This window comes from Grammomys surdaster, unplaced genomic scaffold, assembly GCF_004785775.1.
Source record: "Grammomys surdaster isolate TR1022 unplaced genomic scaffold, NIH_TR_1.0 100, whole genome shotgun sequence".
In the NCBI taxonomy this organism is placed as follows: domain Eukaryota; kingdom Metazoa; phylum Chordata; class Mammalia; order Rodentia; family Muridae; genus Grammomys; species Grammomys surdaster.
The window spans coordinates 3,113,763-3,138,138 of NW_021604579.1; the positions used below are offsets into that span (position 1 = coordinate 3,113,763).

Genomic DNA, 24,376 nt, shown 5'->3' on the forward strand with positions numbered 1-24,376 from the left:
ATGTATTTACTTATAATTCATTCGGCCAGGCATCAAGTGTTAGTTTGGTGCTGTTTGTAAGCTAAACACCAAGCCAGGCTCCAGGGTGGCACCCTCAGCCTGCCAGGAGCTGGTTGTCTCAAGTAAATACTTACATATGAACAAACATACTGAAGACAGCCATGTGCCAGTAGCGTTCAGTTAGGGCTTTTGCTGGATTTGTTTGGTTGGGTGGTTGGTTTGGTTTGATTTAGTTTCTGAGAGAGGGTTTCTCTGTGTAGCTCTGGCTGGCCTGGAACTCATAGCATAGACCAGGCTGGCCTTGAACTCCCAGAGATCCACCTGCCACTTTCTCCTGAGCGGTGGGATTAAAGGTGTCCACCACCACACTGAGCCATCAGTAGTAGATGATTGGAATGAATCCCTGATTTTTTTTTCTCCTCAAAATCTTCCTGGTCCATGTCCAAACCCAAACTCTTTGCTGAGGAATCTATTTTACCATGTGTGCATAAAGAGCAAAAGCATAGAACTTTCAAAGTGAAATACGAAGTGGATAAAAGGTAGCCATGTGCTCATAGCTCCACAGAACAATGTCTGGTGCAAAGTAAGGGCTTAAGGAAAGTTTATGAATAACAATGTTGCCAGTAAAAGTATCTCTTGTCCTATTGGTGCCTTGGCAAATGTGTGGAAGTGAGAAACAGTAACTCTCTGTTTCAGGTTTTAAAAACAGAGAAAGAGAAACAGGACATCAGTCACCGAGAACGCTTAGAAGAGCTCATAGACAAGCAGTCCCGGGAGCTGCAAGACCTGGGTGAGTCCACAAGGGGGAGCCGCGTGGCTAAGGGCAGTTAGCCAGAGTTGGTATAGGCAGTTTAAGGATAAGCATCTGAAAGATGCCCCTTCTTCCCTCCACCCCAGACACAGAGGAAGTCAGGGAGTATGACTGTCTACGAATACACTACTTTATTGGACGTCACCGAGGTTTTCCTTCCTGAGTATTTGCCCATTCCTCAAAATACACACAAAGCACCTCTTTTTTTCTTTTTTAAGATTTTATTTATTTTGTGTGCTTGAGTATACCACCACTGTCCTCAGACACACCAGATCAGAAGAGGTCTGATCCCATTACGGATGGTTGTGAGCCACCGTGTAGTTGCTGGAAATTGAACTCAGAACCTCTGGAAGAACAGTCAGTGCCCTTACCCGCTGAGCCATCTCTCCAGCCCCACACACCACCTCTTACATCCCAGTGGAAGATTCAGGTTTGGAACCTGACAGACTGCTGAGTCCCAGTCTCAGCCCGTCCTTGCTGTGTTATCCAGGGTATCCCCTGGCCTTACCAAGGCTCAGCTTGACCACCTATAAAATGGGGATATAAAATCTGTATTGCATACTCTGGACATTTCCCTGGCCCTGAACCCTCAAATGCCTCCTACCAGCTCCTTCATAAAAGTTATTCCTCTTTGTCCAGAATTGGGAGCAGGGAGCTTAGCCACTTGGCGAGATATAAACAGAGGCAGTCACTGGAGTTAGACAGGCCTTGAACCTTGGCTCTGGAGGCTGCCGCTGCCTGCCCATGCACCACCCAGATGCCCCTGCCTCTCCCCAGAATGTTGTAACAACCAGAAGCTGCTCCTTGAATACGAGAAGTACCAGGAGCTGCAGCTCAAGTCTCAGAGGATGCAGGAGGAATACGAGAAGCAGCTCCGGGATAACGATGAGACAAAGAGCCAAGCACTGGAGGAGCTGACAGAGTTCTACGAGGCCAAACTCCAGGAGAAAACCGGCCTTCTAGAGGAGGTGATGCCAGGGAGCCGCACTCCACCTTTCTGTCTGTGAGGAAGGGCAGCATGGATCAGCTTGGGGTGGGGTAATTAGAGTTTCTCAGTTGGTCACCTGCCCCCCAGCTACTGTGTGCAGCAGGCACTGTGCCCTGGGAGTATGGGCACAGGAGACAAGGTTTCTACCATCAGGGCACCCACATCTCAGAGAAGAGATAACCAAATAATTTCATAAATATAATTACAGTGAGCTGAGCGCTCTAAAGATGTATCTGGGCCAGGTGGTGGCGCATGCCTTTAATCCCAGCACCTGGAAGGCAAAGGCAGGCGATCTCAGCGTTTGAGATCAACCTGGTCTACAGAGTTCCTAGACAGCCAAAGCCACACAGAGAAACCATGTCCCAGAAGAACAGAGATAAAACAGGACAAGCAGGGTTCGGGGTTGTTGGTAAGAAGAAGAGAAGGTGGAAGGAAGACCCTGAGGCCTGACTTAGACAGACAGGAGACAGACATACAGGCAGGAGACAGACAGAAGACAGGACAGGGCCTTGGCTTCCGTTTCTGTGATTTAACTCATCTTCCCTTTCATGAAAAAGGCTTCTGCGCACTTGTGATTCCAGGCCCTCAGCACAGCAGCCTCATGGCCCCTTCCCTCAGCACACATTCTCTCTCCCTTCCCCACTCTGAGCCAGGCACAGGAAGATGTCCGACAGCAGCTTCGGGAATTCGAGGAAACCAAGAAGCAGATTGAAGAAGATGAGGACAGAGAGATCCAAGACATCAAAACCAAGTATGAGAGAAAGCTTCGGGATGAAAAGGAGTCCAACCTTCGGCTCAAGGGAGAAACGGGAATCATGAGGAAGAAGGTGGGGGCCGCTATCCGGTGACCTAGGGGTGGGCCCTGGAAGCATCCCAGAGGAGGCTGGGGGCAAGGGGCAAGTAGACAGTCAGCCCTGGGTGACCACACAGAGGTCCCACCTCCAGGACCCTCAGAAAGGACTACATCTGGCTTCCCATCCTCTTTGGGGAAGCATGAGATTGGAACTTACCGTGTATCCCAGGCTGGATTCAATCTCACTGCAACACCCATTCTGTCCTCAAACTCATGATCCTCCTGCCTCATTCTCCCAGGTCCTAGGATTACAGGAGTGTACCACCACCCCTGACCCTTTCCTTCCTTCTCATGGGCTTTCTGTGCACAAAATGATGCTCTGAGCTTTCCTTTCAAGGAAACAAAGGGACAAGTAGGATTCGCTGGAAATGGCCATGGGGTGAGGATGAGGTGGGTAGCAGCTCAGCCTAGAGATGCCTCGGCTCAGGACATTCCCACTCAAAGACCTCTTCTCAGAAGAGTGGGTGGGAAGCGTAAGATGCTCTGACTGCAAGATGAGGCAGCCGTTTCATTGACTGATGCTGAGGGAAGAAGCACCCCCATCCACAGATCCCCATAGAACTTCATTTCTTCTAATGGTTAGCCACAGAGAAGCTAAGTTCAAAGCAAGCCCATTAGGAATCAAAGCTTCCTGTTAGAAATTGCCCTGTTTTGGGACTCCCAGGATAACTAGGCTCTCCCTCTATGGACATGGCTACAGTGGCTCATCTCTGTGACCTTGACCAACTCCCAAGGTCAGCATGGTCTCAGAAGAACCATGGTCCATCTAGATAGTGGGTCTCTAAAGCATCTTATAGACAGACTTTTCTCTCCTGCAGTAAATAGAGTATGGTTCCGACCCACAGGTTAAGGGTCACATATCAGTATCCTGCATATCGGTATTTACATTAAAATTTCTAACAGTAGCAAAATTACAGTTATAAAGTAGCAACAAAATAATTTCATAGTTGAAGGTCACCACAACATGAGGAACTGTATTAAAGGGTCACAGCATTAGGAAGGTGAGAACCTTCAATAGACCTGGATATGATTACAGTGGATAGTCAGTCCATCACTCATTTGACCTGGAAAAATACTGAACTGTTCCAAATTCTTGAAAAACCCACTCTCTGGAACAAACAATATAAGCATGATAGCCTATCCCTGTAATCCCAGGACTTAGGACCCAAGGCAGGAGGATCGTGAGTTCAAGGCCAGTCTGGCTACATAAAAAGAGCGTGTCTCCTTACAGTAAGCGGGAAAGTAGTTATGAAGAAGGGAGGTGTGTGTCAGAACTGAGACAGAGGTAGGGGAGGGTAGTACAGGGGTGGGTATGGCCACAGTACATTGTATGCCATTATGAAATTTTCAAGTATGGGGGGGGGAGTATTTGTCAACTTACAAAAAGGTTGCCCCCACAGAAAATAACAGTGATAACAGAATCTACTCCCCAAAGCCCATGGATGTTGAGTGATGGGGTCTCTTCACTCCCAGAGGCAGGTCAGCTGCACCCACAGTTGAGGTGAGGAGATGAGGATCCACTCAGAGGCCCCAGGGGTCCTCACTGTTGCTGTCTGCTTCCTCAGTTCAGCAGCCTGCAGAAGGAGATCGAAGAGCGTACCAATGACATTGAGCTCCTCAAGACGGAGCAGATGAAGCTGCAGGGAGTCATCAAGTCCCTGGAGAAAGACATCCAAGGACTCAAGAGAGAGATCCAGGAGAGGGATGAGACCATTCAAGACAAGGTAAGAGCTGCTCGCTGCCCCTCCCAGCCACTTCCCGAAGGGACCCAGAGCTGAAAGGGTTCTGGCTTCTCCGAGATCACTTACCTGACTTGGTGGAGAAAGAACAGTCTCCAAAGTGCCCACTGTGTGTTTGACATGGAGCTCATGAGTGCCAACACACCACACTCAGTTCCACCAACAACCAGGGGTTGTGTCTCATGCAGGCAAGTTTCAGGAGACTGAGTTTACTGCCCAACGTCTCATAGTTTGTAGGGGACAGACTTCAGATAAGAACCTAGATCAGCTGGCTCCCAGATCCCTGCTCTCCACTGAGCCAGGCATCCTAGGACGGCCCATGTTTTGGGCTGAGGGTATTTCATCTGCCACGCTGCCCACATGGTACTGCTGGTCAGAAGGGGACTCGCACAGCATTGGTCCTGTAACTACTGGGTAGCCCAGGGAGATGGGAATGGCTTTGTGCAGAATCCTCAGCTGACAGGCATGTGTTTTCTATGGGCACACCACCTCAACATCCAGGAGTTGCTATCCTCCTGAGCAAACCCAGACTCCATCCCACATCTCCGTCTACACCTGCATCCATTCATCACACAGAACTCTCCTGTGGCCACACATGGGCATCAGCATTGCATAAGTAGGTCCTGGCACAGGCCCCTCTGCTGACCAGGCATTGTGCATTAAGCAATTTCTCAAAGCTGTCCTGTTGTTTCCTCAGAAATGAGGGGTTGTAAGGATTTTTGTGAGCCTCTGACTGCATGGTGTTTCTGCACAGGAAGTCTTGTATATGGTCTGGTCTTTGGAGTCGGAGCAGGGGTCTCTTCAGATTCTCAAAGAGGAAATTGACAAGAAAGAGACCAAGCATTCCTAACGAAGAAAATTGTAACCCCCTTTTAATTTACCAGCCTCCCCCCTTCCCAGCCCTGGTCCACAGCAGCAAGTGTACTTAGGTCATTGTCGTCTGTGAGGAAGCCCCATGATCAAAGCAAGTCGGAGAGGAAAGAGTTTATTTGGCTTACACTTCCACACTGTAGTTCATCACTGAAGGAAAACAGGTCAGGAACTCAAACAGGGCAGGAACCTGGAGGCAGGAGCTGAAGCAGAAGCCGCAGAGGAGTGCTGCTGACTGGCTTGCTCCTCATGGCTTGCTCAGCCAGTTTCTTACAGAACCCAAGACCACCAGCCCAAGGATGGCGCCACCCACAGTGGGCTGGACCTCATCAGTCATGAATTAAGAACATGCTCTACAGGCTTGCCTACAGCCTCACCTTATGGGGGGCATTTTCTTCATTGAAGTTTCTTCCTCTCAGATGATGTTAGCTCCTTGTCAAGTTGACATAAAACTAGCACAGTTATTCCATCACTGAAAATCCTCCAGTAGCTTCCCATGACCCACAGCAGAGATCAGCAAAATCTAGCCTCCAGAATGACCTCTGAACTCTCTGTCCCAAGAGGCAAAAGCCTTGTGTCCTCCTTGTGTCCTCCCCCGCTTCTCCAGCCTCATTTCTAACTTCTCTGGGTACCAGTGCATCACACTGAAACAGGTTGCTCTCCTGCTGCGGCAGTGCAAACCACCACGATGCCTGTGCCCCGCCCCACTTCCTTGCATCACACATCACACTCTGGGTTTGCATTTACTTGTGTGTCTGTCCCGCCAGTCAGTGGTTTTGCCTTAAGGATGGGGGACTGTGTCAATTCTCAGAGCTGTGACGGGAAAATGTCACACAGTCCCTGCTCCACTTCCATCAGATTACCAGAAAACTCAGTGGTCCAAACAAACAGCTGTGCTGCTATCCTCTTAGGGTCAGGAATGGCACAGGGTCCAACAAGAGGGCTGGCCTCTGACCCCAATGTCAGGGAAACTCATCTTGGAAAGACTGGAGGTGCCTCCAAAAGCTAGAGGCTAGAAGATGAACACCCACAGTGGCTGTGTCTCCTACATGCCAAGCTCCATCCCCAGGGCAGGGGTGGTAAGAAGGCTGGACTTATCTGAGTCTTTCAGCCACAGAGCCCTAAGTGTGCTCTCTCTCTCTCTCTCTCTCTCTCTCTCTCTCTCTCTCTCTCTCTCACTCTCTCTCTCTCTCTCTCTCTCTGGCTCAGTGTGTGCAAACCCCTTACAGTGCAGCTAGCCTACACCACAGGAAATGTCCCAGGAGAGCCAGGCAGGGAGCTGCCTGTCTGTTTGACCTAGCCTTGGCAGCCGCACGGCATCCTGCCCACTTCTTTCTTTGGGTTTCCAGCGAGTCACAAATCCAATGAGATACAAGAGAGGAGAACTGATTCTGCTTGCTGATAGAGGTGCACCAAGGCCATGAGGCAGAAGAACTTCAGTGTGGGATGAAGGACATTGTCTTTCACAACCTACACAGAAGGGAGTGAGTTCCTGTGGAGTAGTCGCTGCCTCACGCAGCCTGTACAGGGCCGGGCGGTGTGGCCAGTAGTCTGTAGCCTCACCCATATGCAGCCTCATGGCTGTGTATTTTCAAACCTACAGGGCTCCCATGTGCCAGGGAGCCTTGTAACGTCAGCCACTTCTCTTTCTCTCTCTCTCTTCTCACTTCCAGGAGAAGCGAATCTATGATCTGAAGAAGAAGAACCAAGAGCTAGAGAAATTCAAGTTTGTCCTCGACTACAAAATAAAGGAGCTGAAGAAGCAGATAGAACCGAAGGAGAACGAGATCAAAGTGATGAAGGAGCAGATCCAGGAGGTGAGGGAGGGCTGTGGTTCACACTCCCTGCCCCTCAGGACCTCTGTCCCCTCTAACCCTGTCATTCACTGGCCCAGGGGAAATGAGAAAGAATGTTTCACACAGCCAAGGCATCCAAGACTTCCAGCTCCCCAAAGCAAGTTAGATGGCTGAGTGGGGGTAGAGAGTCGGGGTAGCATTATTGCAATGGCAAATGGGAGATGCAGCTGTTGAAGATTTGGCCACCAGGGGGCGGTATGTACTCAGCCAAAAGATGCTCTTGCCTCCAAGCGCTGAGCACTCCTTCTCAAATGGACATGTTGTTGGGGGCCCAGGCTAGGGTCCAGTGTTTGGACTTCTGACAGGGAATCAGAAGTTTTCAATGGCTCTTAAGCCCAAGAGTGGAATAAGTAAGAATATGTTCTAGGGAACAGGCAGGACAAAGGACAAAGCCGAGAGATTAGAAGTTAGGCTGGCTGGATAATAAGGATTTCTAGAGTCCTTTTAGCCCAGGCGCCTGCACATTTTAGTGGCATTCTGTTTACCCGTCAGGCTCCCACTGGGTACAAGACACCTAGGACTTGGGGCCACGAGGACCTAAAATTGAATTGTTGATCATTTCCACCAGAATTTCCCCCTCCCCTTCTATTGTTTGTTTTTCAGTCAAATGCAGATTTAAAGGTCTTTCCTCTTGAAAAACCAAAAAAAAAGAAAAAAAAAGAAAAAGAAAAAAACAAACAAACAAAAAAGTCTTTCCTAATTCTACTCTTGACTTAACTCCCAGGTCTGAAAGCATCCCCAACACCAAGCCAGTCAGATTTTAAGCTCAGTGCTAGCTATTGCCCTCTGTAAGCCTCCACCATAGCTTCTTTAGAAGAAACACTGATTTATACTTATTTTACTTAGGGGGGGGGTGCACTTGCCACAGCATGTGGAGGGCCCAAGACATCTGACAAGAGTCTGTTCTCTCCATCCACCATATGGGTTCCCAAGTTGGAACTCAAGTCCTTGGGGCTAGCCTGCCAAGCCATCTCACCACCACCACCCCCTTCCATCTCTTGTCTGGACCTGACTCAGGCCACAGCCTGGCCTCCACATAGAATTAACTCCTCAGTGGTGTCCATCCCACTAGAATAAAACCCAAAGGCTCTGCGCGTCTCTCTGCAGCCTCGTCTCATGCCTTTTTCCCCTCCTCCGGCACCAGCTTGCTGACAGCTCAGAAAAGCCAGGCTTCTCCCATTTTAGGGTCTCTGTGGTAGGGTCCCCCCCTTCCCGGCTGGAAGACTGTACCCTGGATCGTCATGGGACCAGCTTTTCATCTTCCCTGTCTCAGCTTAAATGTCATCTCTTCAAAGATACCTTCCCTGACCCCATGTACAGAGCAGGACCCCACTCTCCTTTCCATTTCTCGAGATATTGGTTCTGAGCTAGTATGTCAGTTGTCAGCGGCTTTGCCTGTCTAGATGCCCACCGGCTATGGTGGTCCTGATATGTTCTACAATGCCTTTGCTCCAAGAGGCTCAGTAAAGAAATCAAGCAGCGATCAGCCTGAGGATGGGATCTAGAAGGGATGGTATTGATTTTCCCCATGGCGTCAGCACGGTGTTCTCTTTGCCCCCAGCTGACCACAGAGCTGCCTTCTTGGGACCTTCTGCCATATGCTGGTGACCTCAGGGCCAAGGAATGGCAATTGTCTTTGACCTTTCAGTAGCAAACTATCTCAGCCTGGGAACTTTCAAACAAAAATCTTTCTCAGCATCCTAGAGGCTGAAAGTCCAGGATCAGGGCATCAGAAGGTTGGGGGTGGGGGGGATCTGTATCTCATAGTGACTTGCGAGTGTCCTCACACTGAGGGAAGAGGAAAGGGGTTGTGGCAGGCTCTTCCAGGCCTCCTTTATACAGGCATTTATAATGGCTCTGCCCTAAGATCTTCTTATCAAAACACCTGTGGGATCATTCACTGCCCCCGGCAGTGATGGAGGCTGAACATAACCTTGATTCTAAGCAGGGAATTTCCTCATTTGGGAAGATAGGGCAGAGACCTTCCTAGCTAATCCTTATGTGCACATGTGCACACATACATACACACACACACACACACACACACACACACACACTACACACTCTATGCCCACCCCTTATTCCAGAGCTATTATCCAGACGTGGTTCTTTACAGGAACCCCTGACTGTGAGTCTTTCCTCTTGGTGTTATTGACACATTCAGAAATAGCCACTGCTTGTCTCTGTGATGCTTCTCCTATAGGAAGGCTGGCTCAAGCTCTAGACTTGTGTACAGAGACCTCAGTGAATGAACACAAAGCCAGCCTTGACTGAGATACTCCACTTCATATATGCTTCTCCAGCTTCTCTGTGGAGCAAATGAATCTCTTCCAGGGTCCTTGTGGTTTTCCTTTCAATTCAGTTATTTGTTCCTCTAGAGCAGGGTTTCTCAGCACTGTCTGTGTTCTGGGGTGGCTGATTCTCTGCTGTGGGGATGGGAGGGGTTGTCCTGTGAGCTGTCAAGGGCTTTAGCACCAACCTTTGTCTCCCCATTTGATGTTAGAAGCACCCCCTGCCTAGGTTGTTTTGATCCAAAACCTCTCCAGACACTGCCAAATGTCCACTGAGAGACAAATGGTTTCTTCCACCCCCCCACCCCTCCCCACTGAGAATTATCACATGGAATAACACAGAAAAGTGGATGAGATGTCCATGCTGGGCGAGAGATGTTTGTTCCCACATTCTGGGCTCGTCTTCTGGCTTTCCAGCCAGACGCTCACACTTTACATATTTTACAGCTTATATTTATACCCTTGAAGTAATGTGAGGCTCTGCTTGTGAAGGAAAGAACAAGGGCAAAGAATACAGCCACTTCCAGATGACAGACCTAACCCAGTCTGTCTCTTCTGGCTCGGAACTGGTAAGAGGTCTGCCGTGCCACTCAGACACGACCTCAGGGGCCCTGAATATTAGGAGCATCCTTTGTCCCTTCCAACTGCCATTTCCCTGTCATAGGACACCATCTTTCTTCCCCGGAGAAGCTAGTCTCCTGGCTTTCTCTCTTCTGATGTAACCTCTATGTAGGCCCACCTCTGAGAGGCTGGTCCCTGCTGCTGCTCCTGGTGATGTTCTTCAGTGTGGTGGGCCCCTCAGCCTGCCTCCAGTGCTGTGCCATCTTACAGTCATTTAAACCAATGCCAGCCCACAGAAATGCACCTGGCTACCCACTGACCGTCCTCTGTAAGCAGGCTGTCTCCACCTGCTGTTCTCTTTCCTACTTTGTCATCCAATACTTTCCCTACAGCATTCAGCCAGAGCTCCTTGTCCCAGGGCGGGCCCCTACTCAAGTCCCTTGTGTACACAGGGCACCTTCTGCCTCTACCACAGATGACATTTGATCCATTTTATATCAGCTTCTGACTCAGTTCTCTCACCCTTTTACACTGGAGGCTTCTAGGATGCAGAAACTACCTTTACATCAGTTCTGTGTTCCTAAGCTTTCTACAGTGCTCATTGCTTAAAGGGAAAAAAAAGTATTTAGTTGTATATGTTTTATGTAAGAGTGTTTTACTTGCATGCATACATGTGTACCATATGTGTGCCTGGCTTTCACAGAGGCCAGAAAGAAGCATCAGATCCCCTAGAATTGGAGTTATAGAGCGTTGTGAACCACCATGTGGGTGTTGGGAACAGAACCTGGGTCCTCTGCCAAACCAGCAAGTCCTCTTAACCACTGAACCATCTCCCCAACCCCGATGGTGCCCATTCTGGTTTTAGCTGCTGCAAAGCCCCATTCTTGTGTGTTCCCAGTAGGAGGGAAGTCTCTGCACCTCTGCCTGTTTATCTTGCCACGCCTCTTCCGGAGGCAGGCAGTTCCAGATTCCCCTCCCAGCCCTCCATCTCCCCACTCCCGCCCAGCACAAATGCCTGCTCTTCCTTCCTTCATCAGATGTTCACAGAGTCCACCCAGATGCCAGGCTCGCCTCAGAGGGCTCTTCTAGCTAGTCAAATGCCTCCATTAATAAAGAGGCATTCCTCTGTGCCCAGAACATGAGAGCAGCTTCTTTCACCATCTCAGACCTTCTGGAGGTAGACAGGAACCTACAAATGTGATGATAGAATTGGAGGGTGGGCCTTCCGCCTACCTCCACCCAACACACCAAATAATGAACTGTCCCATCCCCTAAAAACAGCCAGTGAGCCCCCCTAGAACCACCAGAGGTACTAGTGCCCATCAGGTTTGGGCCGTCCATCAAACATTACCCTATGCTTTGAGTGGGAACTGGGCTTCTCCACAGCCAGGTTCATCTGAACCAGATATGCCCTGAGTGAGACAGATTTAGTAAGGGAGAGAAAGGCTTTCAGATGCTCCCTGGTGTCTCCTGCCATCCCTTTGAATTGGGGATGGCCCTTGGTTGTACTCTTTTGACCCTTAGATGATCAGACTGTCTGTCTCCAGCTTGTCTCTGCTTTATGCCCTGGACTGAAGATGCCCACTTGCCACTCTGGGCCTTCAAAACTCTCTACTTTAGAAACAAGCCTCAACTTTCTGTTTAGAACGATTACGGACCCGAGGGTCAGGCTCCACTCATACACCCTCCCAAATTGGGTGAGAGAGGTATTTCTTTGGAGAGACCTGACTTGAGCAGGAGTTGAGAATTCAGGATTTGAAGCAACTGAATTAGAAAGAATGCAAGAAAGGAGGAATCTGCACCATTAAGAGAAGGGCAGGGCTGGAGAGATGGCTCAGTGGTTAAGAGTACTGACTGCACTTCCAGAGGTCCTGAGTTCAAATCCCAGCAACCACATGGTGGCTCACAACCATCTGTAATGAGATCTGATGCCCTCTTCTGGTGTGTCTGAAGACAGCTACAGTGTATTCATATATAATAAATAAACAAATAAATCTTTTAAAAAAAAAAAAAAAGAGAGAAGGGCAGGCGACTGAGAAGGAAACTTGGCCACAGAGAGTGCAGGACTCCAAGTGAGCGTGCTATCCGTCAAGAGCGGTGCTTGTAAGATGGCAAGCAGTAAGGAGAGAGGTCTCATTCCCACCACATCATACTGTAATTGTCAGGAGCTTGCAGCTTTTGCTCCTGACTTCCCTGCTCATGCCTCCATCCCCCTGGTTCTCTGTAGATGGAAGCCGAGCTGGAGCGTTTCCACAAACAGAACACGCAACTGGAGCTGAACATCACAGAACTGTTGCAGAAGCTGAGAGCCACAGATCAGGAGATGCGCAAAGAGCAGCAGAAGGTGCGAGGATTTTAGAGTCTGGCAGCGCGCGGCCTCGGGATCTGGCACCTGCCTGCAATGGGCAGCTGGCTCCTCGAGACGGAGCCAGCCATTGCTAAGAAACACTTCCCATTTTAACTCACGCTCTTGCCCACAGGCCTGTCTGGTTCCAGGCTTGCACAGATTTACATGTTCAAATTCATCTGAGACTATAAAACAATTTGGGTGTAGGGAGGAAAGGGCCAGCATGCTAGTTTTACAGGAAGGAACACCCTTAGCCTTGGGCCTGTTTGACCTGGAGAAGAACATGATATAAAAGATCATCTGTCCTTAGTGGTTAAAGCTTTGACCACCTCAAAATTGCTGATGTTAGGAGAACCTTAGAGACCATCCACCTCAGTCTTGTTTATTTCCTGTGTGGTGCTCATACTTGTGTGAGTGTGCGTGTGCGTGTGTGTGCACCGATGCCCATGTGCTGAGGTCGGAGGAGGAAGTCAGGTGTCTGTTCCATCACTCTCCACCTCATCCCCCTGAGACAGAGTCTGTCACTCAGCCTGGAGCTGTCATTTTCTTCGGCCACACTGGCTGGCCAGGGACCCCAGTGACTCCCATCTCTGCTTCCCAGTGCTGGGGTTTTAGGTGTGTGCGGTCACACCCACCCGGCTTTTATCTGGATGCTGGACTGTAAACCCAGATCCTCATGCTGGCTCAACAAGCACTCTCACACACTGAGCTGTCTCTCTGGCTCCCTACATGTTTTGAGATAGTACCTCCCCTCTGTAGCCAGGCTGGCCTGAAACTGACAGTGTAGCCCAAGAATCTCAGTCCTGTCTCTGCCTCCCAAGTGCTGTTGATTACAGGTGTGTGCTACCACACCTGGCCCATCCCAGTGTTTTTGTTTTGTAAAATAAGAACAAACCAGGCAGAGAAATGAGAGGGGAAGGAAACCCCCCACCTGGGCACCCGTAGCTAGTTCTTACTCTGAACCAGCGTGGGAAAGCCTGGTCCTCTGGCTCTGGGCTAGGATGCAGCTGTGCACTCTTTCCACAGGCCACTGAGATGTTTTTCAAACCAGACTGAACTTTTCCACTGTCCACATCAAACCCTGGCAGCATACACTGCCAAAGCTGCAGAGCCACACATAAGAGGGTGTGGCCATGCTCTTTGCTGAAAGGGCTGATAAGTGATTTGAACCTTTACACAAAATATATAGAGAAAGATATATATATGGAGAGATTTTATATATCTGTGTATATATAAACAGAGAGAGAGAGGAGAAAGTCAGTAAAGGGCTATGAGAGAAGAGAGAAAGGAGACACCGTATTGGGTAAGCGAAGGTAGCTGTCAGAAAGCATGGCTGAAGATGGAAAGCAAGTCCAGTCTACAGCAATCCGTAGAGGGTTCTCATCCACCCACAGCAGTGCTCCTGACTGTCCAAGGAAATACTCACTAGTGAGGTCCTAAGGGGCATGGGGCAGCCCCGGGTAAGGATCTGTGAGACAGAATGATATATTTTTCTTGGCACTAACAGAAAGTGTGACCATGTGAGTTCCCTTTCATCGTCTAAGCCTGAGGCCCTTAAAGGAATCCAGAGCAATAGGGATGCCACGTGTGTGGTCTCAAGCCCTTTTTCTTGGCAGCTGTTCAGGCAGGTGCACAAGCATTTCACAACTGCTACCAAAGGACTGGCTGCCCATCTAGGTTTCTGTACCCAGGGTGGGCCCCAACAGTCAGGTGTCAATTCCAGATGAGGTCACTCTGGACCCCTTCATTAGCCTCTGACTGAAGCCCCTGCTCCTCCACATGGAGCACGCTGTCCCAGGAATAAATGTCTGATTACAGGAAAGGGACCTGGAAGCATTGGTCCGACGGTTTAAGACAGACCTCCACAACTGTGTGGCATACATCCAGGACCCCCGGCTGCTGAAGGAGAAGATCCGTGGTCTCTTTGAGAAGTACGTGCAGCGGGCAGACATGGTGAGCTCTGAGTGCCCCACCCTCGCCCTCCCACACTGCCCTGCACTGGGCTTCACATCCCCCTCCTTGGCTGAGTGTCTCCCCATACGATGCGCCAGGTGGAGATTGCAGGGTTGAACTCAGACCTGCAGCAAGAGTACGCCCGCCAGCGGGAACACCTGGAGAGGAACCTCGCCACACTCAAGAAGAAAGTGATCAAGGAGGGCGAGCTGCATCGCACCGACTATGTCCGCATCATGCAGGTAACGGATGCGGGGATGCATCCCTTCGCGGCCCGAGACCACCCATGCTAGGCTCCCCACACATGCTGGGACCCACAGCTTTCTCACAATTCCTCCTCTCTGGTCTCCTGGAGCTCGTCCTGGCTGTCACCTGGGACCCACCAAAGAGCCCACCTAGGCATCGTCATGCCCACTGGTACCCCTATTCCTTTTGCCATCCCATCCTTATCCCTGACAAGCTAGTGACCTGCCTTGTTCTTCTCCATTACCCATGATGCATCCAGGTCCCAGTTCTCCTGACTCCTTTGCTCCCTTCTCTCCTCTGTTTCCAACTCCCTTTCACCACCCAGCTTTGCTGCCTTTTATTCTTTCCACCTCCTGGCCAGTCTCCACCTGCCTCGTCTTCCTTTCTGGTGCCTCAGGTCTTACCCTTATCTCTCGGTCCAGATTGAACCACGCCCACAGTATTGGCGGCGATAGTACTTAACGAGCTTTCCACACCCAGGTCCCAGGATCCTTCAGCAGACAGTTCAGAGAGCCTGGCCCTGTTCCTGCCGCCCCCACCCAGGCACTTTACTGGGACTACCTATCGAGATGCTTCTGCCAGATTTCCATTTGGGTGTCACTATCCTCTGAGGCAATTGATAAGAATTTATATCAAAAGAGAACATCAGAATCTCACTGGGCACATATTTTTATGGTTACATTATTTTAACATCCTAATTGAAATACTGGGATGGGAACAGGGTGCAGTTTGAATTGAAACCAGATACTAGGTTGTAGAGTTACAAGCATTTGGGCAGAGCACACAGCAATCCAGGTCACACCAAGGCACAGCTGGTCTCTCCCCATTGTAAAATCAGCACTCCTTCCCACTATCCATTCAAATCATTTCTATTCTGGACCATAAAAGTATTGAGAGACAGGGAAAGAGGAGCAGATGTGATTGGTAGGTCCCTTGGTACCAGCAACCTCACACAGCCTTGCTAAGAGCCTACCTAAAACATGGGCTTTGAGCACAGGAAGCTAGGCAGTGAGACCAGAGTAACAGGGTATTTGTCACCTTGTCTCACTGCCAAGTAGAGGACCTCTGCACATAGGCCTGGGGACCTCTGGGGACTGGTCCCTCTCTCCACACTGAGCAGAAACCTAAAGCAAAAGTCAGTTCCAGGAAGTAAGGAAGAGGAGACCAGAGGCTTGCTGAAGGGTACTAGGGCAGCTGCCAAGTTTCTTCCCCTGCCCCATTCCCTGGAGAATGATAGGTAGGAGCAGGCAGCAGAACAGATTCAACTGATGCTCCCATGAGGTGGATCCCAGAGAGTCTTCTGTCTTTAAAAGCATTAAAACCTGTGTGTTAGCCGGGCATGGTAGCACACTACTTTAATCACAGCACTCTGGAGGCAGAGGCAGATAGATCTCTAAATTTGAGGCCAGCCTGGTCTACAGAGCTAGTTCAAAAAAAAAAAAAAAAAGAAAAGAAAGGAAACTGTCTTGAAAAGAAAGAAGAAGAAAGGAAGGAAGGGAGGGATGAAGGAAGGGAGAGAGGAAGGGAAGGAGGAAGGAAATCTGTGTGCTGTGACTTCTGTGGATCTAGAAAAGTGACTCAGACAACATCTGGAGAAAGAAAGGAGCCTGGGGCAGGACTCTGGGTCCCACCAGCACCGCCACATGCACACACAGAGACTTCTCGCTGATTATATCAGGGCTCTGGATAAGACTGGCTTGCAAAAAGTTAGAAAGATCTTCTCTTCTCAAGAGCTAGAAATTGAATCCAGGGCTTCGATGCACACCAGGTAAACATTCTATCACTGAGCCACATGGCCAGCCCAGAAGACATTTAAAAAGAATGTTCTTTTTCAAAGAACTACTGTTCTGGGTCCCAAGACTGTTTTCTTTGATCTTGAGGTTGAGCAAGAGGACCAGGCCAGAGTCACAGGAGGCTGCAGGGCCTATGCATGCAAAGCCTAACTAGGAACTGTATTCCCACCCAGGGTGTGAGAAATGAACGGACACAGAATCCATATGGACCAAGGCAATAGCACCTCACTGCTCTGTGGCCAGGAGACTCTGGGCCTCCAGAAACTGCTCTGTTTATCTGTAACACAGGGCAAATGACACCGACCCCAGTGGCTGCTCCAACGCTTGGCCAAGACAAACAGCAGCCACTGCCCTGGTACAGAATTAGGGCTCAAAACTGCCATTTCTTTTCCTTTACCCCAACAAAGAAATCAGTCAAGAGCCACTGTGGAAGTAAATGACTCTAAAAGTTCATCACTCATGGGCCAGGGAGACCTGCGGCCTGCGCCGGGAGGGAAAGAGGAGCACTACTGAGTCCAGATGCACACACCCAGGTGCTGGCAAGGTGCCCTGAGTGCCTTAGTGCATGGTGGTTAGGAGCCTCCGGGGTGGCCACCAGGGCTCCAGTGCTGTATCCTATACCGGCTAAGGAAAGCCAGGGCAGACACAGTGGCTGAGCAACTCACTGGAAAATAACCGAGGAAAAAGAATGGGGCCACCATCTCATTTGTATATCCAGATAGGCACTCAGGGCCTCCCCACACCATTCCCCCGGCATGCTTATACAAATATGGAAATCATAGTTGCTGTGCAGTACAAACACCTAGGACACACACTTCATCCCTTCCCTACATGTTTTCCAAGGTCCACTTACACAATGAACTGTGTCTCAGCCATGGAGGATTCCAAGATCGAAAAGTATTCCCACCCTCAGAGAGCTCTTGAGGGATATGGACCATTATGTTTGTCCAGTGGCATTGGGCCCACAGAGGAAACATGGTCCTCAAAGTCTCAAAGGAGTGAGAGCCATTAAAGTCTGGCCCCCGGGTGGGTGGTGGGTAGCTGAGGGCCAGCTGGGAGAAGGGCCCTGCTTCTGGGCAGAGGCAAGAGATTGAGAAAAAGCAGAGACTGGGGTGGTGTTGAGTGTGGGGGCTCCTGAATCCACAGACCTCGGTGTATTGCAGAGCATCGAAGGCAGCGAGAGCCCACGGGAACGAACGGCTCTTAGCCTTGGGTCATGTTGTCAAGACCTGTGGTTCATCCTGAATGTAGATCAGAGCACTTCTCGGACACCATTGTCTTTGTCTCGTAAAGATGGGCTCCATTAGCAGAGAATTCAGTCTGGCAAGGAAAGAAGCCGGTGAGACAGGAAACCCCATCAGATTAGGGGTCAAAAAAGAGCTTGGGGAGAGGAATGTGGCAATACCAAAGGCATTTCAAATGTGTAGAGATGACACATTGAGATACCATGTCAGGCACAGGAGGATGATGGGAAAAGGAGGGAGAATGACAGGCTGGCTTATCTGTGCAGGTGGATGATCCTGCTAACAGCCGTGAGGCTCCCAAGATCACATCTGGCATCCATGGCCAGATCTCACACACCTAGGAGCAGCTTCCCCTGAAAGGCTTTAACTCAGAGCAGCCAGTAGGGGGAGCTATGGACATTCCCTTCCCTTCGCTGGCATCACTATCAGAAAGTTCAGCCAAGTCTTCACTTCTCTGTTCCAAAGGCCTAAGGCGGCCCTGGTTACCTTGTTTCAAAGCCTCCACATAAACATCTTAGTGTCTCCAGACTGCCCTGGGATTTTCCAAACTTGGAACTGATCAGATCTCTCCTGCCGCCCAGTAGCTGAGATAGGTAGGTCTGGACAGTTGGAAACATTTATAACCCCTCTCTGCCAGGATGCCAGCAGGAAGAGAAGCCTTAGCAAACTTGTTGAGCTCACTATTTTTTTTTTAATTTTACAAAATTACATGCAGTTGACATCACTATGACCTTTGGGTCCCTCAGAACATAAGCCACCCTAGGAAACATTTTTAGGAAACTCATTGTGTCTTTCTTGGGGTATCTTTGGCTATCCTCCTGTCTGAGTCACTGGAATAAGACTGACAAAGAGGAGAGTGTAGAAGGCAGTAGACATGTAGAAACAGGGCGCCACTCTGGAGGCAGACACTGCCACACTCAAACCCCAATTATCCACTTTCTCGATGTCCTCATAGCCACAGGAATCTGAGAATACCTTCCCCGTGAGGCTGCTGCAGGATAAGATGAGGTGATGCTTGCAGACTGAGCGCATGGAGGCTGCTTAGCCTCACAGTTCCTGGTACTCTTGGCATTCTTTTTATCATCACAGTATTAGTGCCTTTTGTTGGGTTTGCTCCCTCGGGGCTCCTGGCTGAGATAGTCTCCACCCTCCTTCATCCCTGCCTCTCACTGGGTTAGGTTCATGCTTCTGACTCAAATGATACCAGATACTACAGCCAAGTGAGACTTCCATCTTTAGCACAAAGACCAGTTCATAGATAGCTATCAGGAACCGTGACATTGAGGATCAAGGGTCAATGAAGGGACAAACAAGCAGATGCAGGGTCCTGGGCATTTGATTTCTGGCCTCAGCCACACTCCATTAAGATGGCGTCCTGCGGGGCTGGAGAGATGCTTCAGTGGTTAAGAGCATTTGCTACTCTTCCAAAGGACTTAGGTTTGAGTCCTGTCACCCACAGCTCATGACTATCTGTAACTCCAGGGGATCTAATGTCCTGTTCTGGCTTCCTCGGGGCCTGAGCATGCACATGATGCACAGGTGTATACAGTCAAAACACCCACACATATAAAATAAAATAATAAAGGGGGAAAATGGGGCCATATTCCAGGGGCTTATCATGGCGGTGTCAAAAAGCTGGCAGTGGGGTCAGAGACAGACATTCACACCAAAGGGTGCCAGGAGCCTGAAATCCCGGTCACAGGGTTGTGGCTGCCAAGCGGGTGGGGAGAACCTAGGACTCTGCCTGGAATTGCTCCACTAGTAGAAGGGGCTGCCAGACAGCTGAGACACATCACAGTGGGAGACCGGGCTCAGACAGGGAACTGATAGGGCTCATTGACACAGTGGTTGGAAGTGCCTAGGAGAGGAACCTGAGAGGACAGGAAAGGACCGCAGAGGGACTGGGACCCACAGCCTCTAGTCTCTGTCCCAGTGTTCTTCCTTTATTGAATGTGGCAGAAGTGAAGTTAAAGCCATCAAAGAGAGGTAAAGTGCCCCCACCCCCACAAACCCCCAGGCCCGTGAGCATGCCCAGGAGTTCTTTGTGGCTCTCAAAAGACTCTCTCCTCTGTCTCTTTGCCCACCATGTTCTTCACCTGCTTATCCAGCCCACAAATATTTACTGAGCACACCTCACAGGCAGAGCAATGCCCTAGGTCTTAGTGTCCAATAAAAAAAAATGTATTGAAGTATCACATTATGATATAAAGGCGGCATGGAAAAGATCCAGGGGAGACTGGCAGGGAATTTTACTAGACAGCATCTGGAAAGGAAATGTGAATGACCCGTCGCCAGGGCCTGGGTTGGCTTTAAAAAAAAAAAAAAAAGTAAAGCATTAGATGGAGAAAAATCTTGAACTCAGACAAACAGGCTTGGAGCCTGGCCTGGAGAATGAGGACTAGCAGTGAGCGTTGGGCACGGCTTCCAACATGGAGGGGCCCTTAAAGTGAGGAGTGTTGAAACATAGTGGTATGCTGAAACTCTAGGACAGCCTCTAGCAGTCCCTGCTCTCCCAAGGGCTCCACAGGCGCTTCCTCACAGCAGAGGAGGACATGCTGTCCAAGCTCTGGCCCAACACCCCCACCCAGCGCTCTTCAGTGTGGTCCTAAACAGCGCCATCTTACGCAGACCGAGCCTGGAGACAGGTACTGCCACTTAGAAAAGCAGAGACTTGGGCTGGGGAAACGTCTTAGTAGGTGAAGCACTTGTTGCACGAGTGTGCAGACCTCAGTTCAGATCCCACATGTAACGCTGCTGTGACTGTGTGTGTACCGTAACCTCAGCAGGACACCTGATGTCTCCCTCTGGCCTCCATGCCCACATAGACATGCACATACATGTACAACACATGCACACACACACACACACACACTTGAGCGTACAAAGAATAGTCTCGGAACCTGCATCAGAACTGCTGAGTCAGCAGCTCCATTTAACTATGCTGAGTTGATATATTTGCAGGCATGTATAAAACAGGCTGCATCCTGAGGCTATGGCTCTGAGAATGAAGAGGCCAGTCACTCCATACCTACAGGGATAGAGAGTCCTCCTTGGTGATATCTGAGGACCTGAGTGCTAAGTGTGAAGTTGAAGCAGAGATTTGAGGTGCAGGAAATTAGAAAAAAAGAAACTCACCCCCCACCCCATATCAGCCATGTCATACATCTGTCCCCTTGTCCTGCTGTTCCATGGACTAGAACATTCTTTTCTCTCTTCTTTGCTAAGTCCTTTAAGCCTCAGCCCTGGAGTCAACTCCTAAGAGCCCATCTGTCATTCAGACAAGATCGTCTTTCTATGTGCCTTTGACCGTCACATTGGCAAGCCAGAGCAACACAAATATGTTCCCACCCCAACTGAACTGTAAAGTCCTAGAGCAGGGACCAGATCTCACTTTCATTCTTTTTAAACTCTTCTCTCATATATTACACCCTGATTGCAGTTTCCCCTCCCTCCTCTCCTCCTAGTCCCTCCCCCACGACCTCCCTTCTCTCCCAGATCTGCTCCTCCTCCATTTCCCTTCAGAAAAGAGCAGGCCTCTCAGGGATATCCACCAAACGTGCCCTAACAAGTCACAATAAGACCAGGCACAAACCCTCATGTCAAGGCTGGACGAGGGAACCCAGTAGGAGGAAAAGGGTCCCAAGAGCAGGCAGAGGAGTCAGAGTCAGCCCCACTCTCTCGAGTGTCTATCTTTCTATGTAACCCAGGACCCAAGAGCAAGGTGGGGAAAGGGGGTTTATTTGGCTTACATTCCATATCACTGTTCATTATCAAAGGAAGTCAGGACAGAAACCCAAACCAAGAAGCAACCTGGAGACAGGAGCCGATGCAGAGGTCATGGAGGGATGGTGCTTACTGCCTTGCTCCTCCTGACTTGTTCAGCCCTTTTTCTTATAGATTTAAGACCACCTATTCAGGGATGGCACAACCCTACAACTAGATCTTGTGGAGGCACTTTCTCAACTGAGGTTCCATCCCTTCAGAGGACTCTAGCTTATGTCAAGTTAACATAAAACTAGCCAGCACGGGTACCTAGTAAAGACTTATTAAATAGATGGCTATCAGGCAAACATAAAATAGGTGGATATAGCAGATGTTAAATAGCTGCTTGCTTGTCTGGGTTGTTCACTAAATAGCATGATGCTGATGGCAAGAATCTGTTGTTGCGTCTAAGACCCTAATAGATGTCCTTTAGTTTAACCAAATCAATGGGGGTATGAGGAAAGAGTAGCACAGTGCTTAAAAGTGTTGTTGAAGTTAACATCCTGGCTCTGCTACTTGCTAACTCTGTAGCTCAGGCTACTTATATAACCTCTCCGATACCTCAGTTTCCTCCTCTGTAAACCTATGGTTATAGGGTCAGGGGGTCTAGTTCAGTGGTAGAGCAATGCTTAGTATTCATAAAGCCCGAGGTTCAATTTTCAGAACCATCGCCAGGTGATAGTGATAGCCTCTCTAAGGGCTGCCATGCTTGTGCGCATTAAAGCATATTCAAAGTACCCAGGAAAGCATTGTTATGGATGCTTGAAAGAGCACAGATGGGCAGGAAAGGTGCCAAGTCCACCTGAAATCAAGTTAGCTGGTACCTTGAAAGGCTCGGCAATGAGAAGGACAGAGGCTACTGCTGGGTGCAGGATCCAGAGGGCTAACCTAGGTCCGGGCCCCTGGGTTCTTAAGCCCAGGAGGGCTCACCCTGCATCCACAGAGCACCTGCGTATCATGCTCACCGTCTTCCCTTCTTTTTTAAAGGAGAATGTTTCTCTGATCAAAGAGATCAATGAGCTCCGCAGGGAGCTGAAGCTAACCCGTTCCCAGATCTACGACCTTGAGTCAGCCCTGAAGGTGTCCAAGAAAACCCGGGCACAAGAAGTTCCAGAGTCAGGTAATGCCACTGGGGGCTGGGCACCGAGACCAAGACTCGGTGGCAGCCATGAGCAGGTCTCTCTTTGGCTTCTTTCAATACAGGGTCACATCCACCCATGACACTTCAGAGTCTCTCCGAGGCAGGATCTGAGGACCTGCCCACATACACGCTCTCACTGACTGCCCTAGGCTCCTGTCTGAAATCCTCGGTGTTAGCTGCATTCAGAACTCACTGCAGGTTTTAGAAAAGTGCTTGCTGTATATTATGTAACATCCCCCAGGAGGTCTAGGGCAGTGCCCTGAAATCAAACACATTAGTATTCTGCAGTGTCTTGTGAATATTCAAACCAGGCTTCATGAATTTAAAAAACGTGTTCCATTTTTAAACCTACCTCTCTCTCTCCTCTCTCTCTCTCCTCTCTCTCTCTCTCTCTCTCTCTCTCTCTCTCTCTCCATTTTAGAATTGTGTAAGGGACCTGTACAATTAAAATGATGAGAAACTATTTAAAGGGCGGGAGACATTACATAAGAAATGTTCACTAAGTTGGTGACTCCAATGACACATTAAAGTGCCTCTGAACATCTGTTAGCCAAGGCAAAATGGGAAAAAGAGAAGTATGATAGTGAATCCCTACACTTGGAAGACCAAGGCAGGAGCATTGATTGCCATGAGCTCAAGGCCTGGGCTAAAGTGTGAGAGACCCTGTCTCAAAAAGGGGCTAGTTTACACAACTGTCATTGCATGGCAGAAAGAAAGGGGTTTGGCTTGTTTGCTTTTTCTCAGGAGAATAAACTTTTTCCTCCCACTAATTTCCATGAGAAACATATCACACAGTTCTCTAAGAAAGGAATGTTGACCAACAGCCTCTAGTCTCCACAGGCTCTGTGGCAATAAATACTCTCTGTCATCTTCATACCTGACAATCAGTACAAACCAAGAACATAAGGCATCTCTGTGAAGGGTAAGCCAGCGAAGCTAACACACCCTGTCTTCGGTTGAGTGCTATTCCGGAACAAAGACTCGATGTGCTGGAGCGTCCCAGAGCCGTGCCTTGGGATTCCAGGACGCCAAGGGAACTCTCTGGGCTACTTTTTGCAATCTATGTCGAGCCCTGTGCTACGTAACTATGTGAAGTCTATAATGAGTTCCACATATGATCCTGGTGCCTTGTCCTGAACTATCTGGAGTTCACACAACGATGAGGTCACCTAGTGACTCTCAGTGCCTGGACCACATGCATCTCTGTTGTTAAACATCATGTATATACACATGTATACGGTTGTATCAGATTACAGTTAGTACACAGTTAGGACCAGAGCGATACCCAAAGTCACCATCGTCAGTCCTCAACATGGACACAAGAACACAGTGTCTATCGTAAAGCATGAGCTGCGGATTTCTCAGAGAGGAGGTCACCTTCTTTTGGGTCAGCAAAGCTTGGGAGAGGGTAAAGCTCAGATATGCCTGTCAACAACTGTAAAACTTCTCTTAAAATATTACAAACCTGGCATGGCAGCTCATACCTTTAATTCAGCACTCAGGAGGCAGAGGCAGGTGGACCTCTGTGAGTCTGAGGCCAAACCTGGTCTATATAGTGAGTTCCAGGGAAGTCAGGGCTACATAATGAGACCCTGCCTCATAAAAGGGGGGGGAGAAGAAAGGGATGGGGGAGAGAAGAAAGTCTGCCACAAGTGTCCCTGGGTATAATGGCATACACCTGTAGTCTCAGCATTTGGCGGGGTGAAAACGGAGGTATAACCCCAGTGCAGGGTAAGTGGAGAAAGGACAACAAGAAGATCCCAGGGGCTTGCTGGTTACCAGCCTGGCCAAAAACAACCATCTCCAGGTTCAGTGAGAGGCCTTTCTCAAGGGATAAGAGGTGGAGAGTGAGAGGAAGAAACAGAATGGCCTCCTGTGGCCTCTCCATGTGCACCTGTGCACACACTAAGGAAGGGGGGAG

The 24,376-nt window shown here is 49.5% G+C and overlaps 1 protein-coding gene across 1 annotated transcript in view; it reads left to right on the forward strand.

Annotated features, from left to right (window-relative positions):
* Nucleotides 1-24,376, forward strand: part of Cfap57 (cilia and flagella associated protein 57) — a 75,965-nt gene that overhangs the window by 40,662 nt on the left and 10,927 nt on the right. The window contains exons 13-21 of the mRNA XM_028787986.1: nucleotides 697-790; nucleotides 1,589-1,779; nucleotides 2,453-2,626; nucleotides 4,218-4,376; nucleotides 6,935-7,078; nucleotides 12,197-12,313; nucleotides 14,135-14,269; nucleotides 14,368-14,511; nucleotides 22,302-22,434. Of these exons, the coding sequence (XP_028643819.1) occupies nucleotides 697-790; nucleotides 1,589-1,779; nucleotides 2,453-2,626; nucleotides 4,218-4,376; nucleotides 6,935-7,078; nucleotides 12,197-12,313; nucleotides 14,135-14,269; nucleotides 14,368-14,511; nucleotides 22,302-22,434 (1,291 nt within the window). The remainder of the gene's footprint in view (nucleotides 1-696; nucleotides 791-1,588; nucleotides 1,780-2,452; nucleotides 2,627-4,217; nucleotides 4,377-6,934; nucleotides 7,079-12,196; nucleotides 12,314-14,134; nucleotides 14,270-14,367; nucleotides 14,512-22,301; nucleotides 22,435-24,376) is intronic.